Source organism: Physella acuta, unplaced genomic scaffold, assembly GCF_028476545.2.
Source record: "Physella acuta isolate Inbredline_101_S28 unplaced genomic scaffold, ASM2847654v3 ptg000541l, whole genome shotgun sequence".
Lineage (NCBI taxonomy): Eukaryota > Metazoa > Mollusca > Gastropoda > Physidae > Physella > Physella acuta.
The window spans coordinates 92125-95679 of NW_026732060.1; the positions used below are offsets into that span (position 1 = coordinate 92125).

General features: G+C 33.6%; 1 protein-coding gene across 1 annotated transcript; it reads left to right on the forward strand.

Annotated features, from left to right (window-relative positions):
- Positions 1–1095: 1095 nt before the first annotated feature.
- Positions 1096–2606, forward strand: LOC131945959 (uncharacterized). The gene is made up of 3 exons (XM_059306593.1): positions 1096–1264; positions 1648–1862; positions 2407–2606. The coding sequence occupies exons 1-3, from the start codon at positions 1106–1108 to the stop codon at positions 2456–2458; spliced, it is 426 nt and encodes a 141-aa protein (XP_059162576.1). The 5' UTR covers positions 1096–1105; the 3' UTR covers positions 2459–2606.
- The last annotated feature ends 949 nt before the right edge of the window (positions 2607–3555 follow it).

Here is a 3555-nt window from a genome sequence, read left to right on the forward strand (position 1 = left end):
TAATTAAACATGCTCAAACCGAGTTTAAAAAAACGTTATCGCAATTAGTTAATCACATTAATTAGTTAGAACTACATTATCTAAGTTCATCACAACCTGTACTTTTTCCGCCACCATTTTATCCCATGCTTTAAAAAAATCCATTAAACATTTCAACCGTTTATGTAAAAATTAATCACGTGGTTTCTTTCCATAAATAGAAACAAGTTAGATAATCATTGCGCGATAGCTGACGCTTGAAAGGAAATTTAAAAACAGGTTAGTATTTTGTACTGGTTCTTATTTCATATTCCTCTAACAACAAATTATAATTTTAAAATAAGTAAATTGGAATATTATTGCAGTATTAATTTTTAGCTAATTAGGTCGTCGGTTTATTTATCTATTTTGAAATAGTAAACTTATTTCAATATTAAGAAACATTTTAATGTGTTTGATATTTTGATCCATTGTCTAATTTATAAAAAAAATATTTACGTTAATTAGATATTTCTTCTTCACGAGCAAAGTAGAGTCTTCGATCACGCCACAATATGTGTTAAAATGAACTTCATACTTTTAATATAGATTCTATCTAAATTAATTAGTCCCTCAACATAATGTGTAAGAAATGATCCCTTAACACTTTTTGGGGTCGTTGGGGTACCACGGAGTGGTGTGTCCAGGGCTATGTGTCACACCTCTCCACGCCTAAGACACATTTTGACGTATTGCAAATTTTGACACCGTGTATTATGATCAATAAATAGACACAAATGACAAATACAAAAGAGTGTGTAACGCAGCATAAAATGCAGTCTGTGTCAAGTTAAAACACTAGAAGTAACTTGACACTAATAATACTTGGGGGCTAACATTCTAATTCTTATGGGATTTGCTAAATTAGAATACAAAAAAAAATATCTAAAAATGTAACTTTATAGATAATGCATTTTGATAAAAATATTCATTTTTAATTCATTTATTGTTATCTTATAGGAATATTCTTTTAAAAATGTTTTTAAACTTATATATATGTACAACTAATACGCATTTATTCATACTAAATTATTATATTTCATAAGCCTATTAGATTATATACATATTTTTAGGTAAAAGTTCCATCATGTCACTGCAGTATGCCCTTGTCTTCCTCTTGCCCTGCCTGGCATATGCCCAGATTGACCTGAAGCCCTACAACTACACGGCAACTGCCCTTTTCCTGAACTACGACGACAATAGAAATGGCGAGGTTTCCAGACAGGAAATTGATCTGGCATTCCGAGTATGTGACAACACAAACACAACACACACACGTACACACAAACACACCAGCACGAATTTGGCAGCATGCACACACACATAATCATTATACACACGAATCAATACAGAAATAAACACACACAAGAAAACATATACACAAACACCGACACACCATCCTACACACACACTCTTAAACGCACAAGCACAAACGCATACACACACCATACACGTTAACAATCACACGCACGCACAAAAACACACATTCACTTACGCACACACACATGCTCGCAATCGCACTTGCAAAAAATATCTTTCTACATGATTAATTTTACATTTAAATTTATTGAAATAATTTAAACAATTTCCTACTTTATCGATAGTACCAAAGAAAATTTCTTGTTCCAGTTCTACGACACCAACAACAACGGCCGAATCAGCAGACTAGAATACACCAACTACATCGACAACCACAACCCGGCATTACACCCCCTCTCCCACGCCCTCTACGACATCTACGACGTGGACAGCGATGACCAGCTTGACCACCACGACTTCGACAACTTCTTCGCTTTAATGGACAGCGACGACAACCAAATCGTCAGCCATTATGAATTCGTCAGGCTAGTAATTTTTTAAAAAATCTGTATCACATGAATAATATACATTAGATCCAATTTCGATAGAACACGGGACATTGTTTTATCCCGGTCATATGCCCTTCATTACCTCTAGATCAATTCCTCCCCCCCATCTTTCGGGCTGTCAATACCTCCCCCTGTACATTACACTTCTCCCCCCGAAATCAACTGTAGGACTTAATCCACAATCCGGGGTGGGTTTGCAGTGAACGAAACTTTACACATATAGGGATACGGGTAGGAAAGCGCTTAGGAATACGATAGAGTTACCAGTTAGGGTAAAGACTAGACTTCAGCTTAGATTTAAGATTAGGGTTAGAGTTGAGTTAAACCTAGAAATAGAGTTAGAGTTAAGGTTAGAGATTGTGAGTGTAAGCCTAACATGCTTGTTCGTCCCTGACTCTAAAATATTTATCTAATTTTTCATATATGTGTGTTTTGTTAACTTGTTTTAAGAAAGTTAAAAGCTTGTGTTTGTTAAATATTCTACAGATTTGTTGTATAATATGAATATATTTTCCTTCAGGTACTGGACTATCCTGCTAGAAGAATTGGAACACCTTCACGCGCCAAACTGATGCCGGACACTGTTTTGATGAACTCTTGCAGAATTTTAAGAAAAAAAACCAAACAAAGCAAAACAAATCTGAAGAAATTCGTCAACATGTTTTCCTGAACATTCTTTGTAAATTCTTGATTTATTATGAATAAACAAAATAACTAAATATTATGTTTTCAAACGTTAGCATTCACATTGAACTTTATTAAGCCGGAGAAATATTCGTTATTTAAGATCATAACAAATTTTAGTGATTATCCATTTATGCCCACACGAGGCTCGTACGCCAGGGAAAGCAATTCAATTAGTAGAGAAAACTCTAAAATCAAACAAGCACCGTCAAGCATCTTTTTTGGGACGTGCAAAGGCAATGGAAACGAATCCGGAAAGAAATGCAAGTTGAAGTCTGAATAAAAGGGTTATATGGAGCATAAAATAGTGACACGTAGATTTCATATTTAATTAGGTTGGAGAAAACACCCTTCAATATATTGTTGAAGATGTCATTTTTACTTTACGTATAAAAAGTATAGAGGAAGTATTATAATCGTGCAAAAAAAAAATCGAGATTTTCACAAATTTCGACGTTTTACATCTCCCTGAGTCGGAAAAACATAGTTTTGCAATTTCTTCTGTATGTCTGTGTGTGTATTTATGTATGTATGTATGTATGTATGTACGTATTTGTGTGAGTGTGTGTGTATATCTCTGAACACGATAACTTGAGTACCGTTACAGCTAGGTTGATGAAATTTCATTTATAAGTACTATTTCAAATTTGTAGTTCTGTATCAACTTTTCAGGGATTTCTGATAACCGAAAATGGAACAAATTCTACTTTTGGTTTTTCAAAAGCCTATAACTTGAGTACTGTTTCAGATAGATATATGAAATTTCAAATACAACTAGAAAATCTAATTTACTGCGATCTTTCAAATTTTGAGTAATTTCCGTTGATCGGAACTAGTAATTTACGCTATTTTCGATTTCTCAAAAATCCATATGAATTTATAAAGTAGTAATATTCCGCACTATAATCTATAATACACATGTTGTTTGTCGTTCACTTGGAGCGCAATTTATTTTTCTACGAGTTTCTATTTTTTTAAAGTTTAA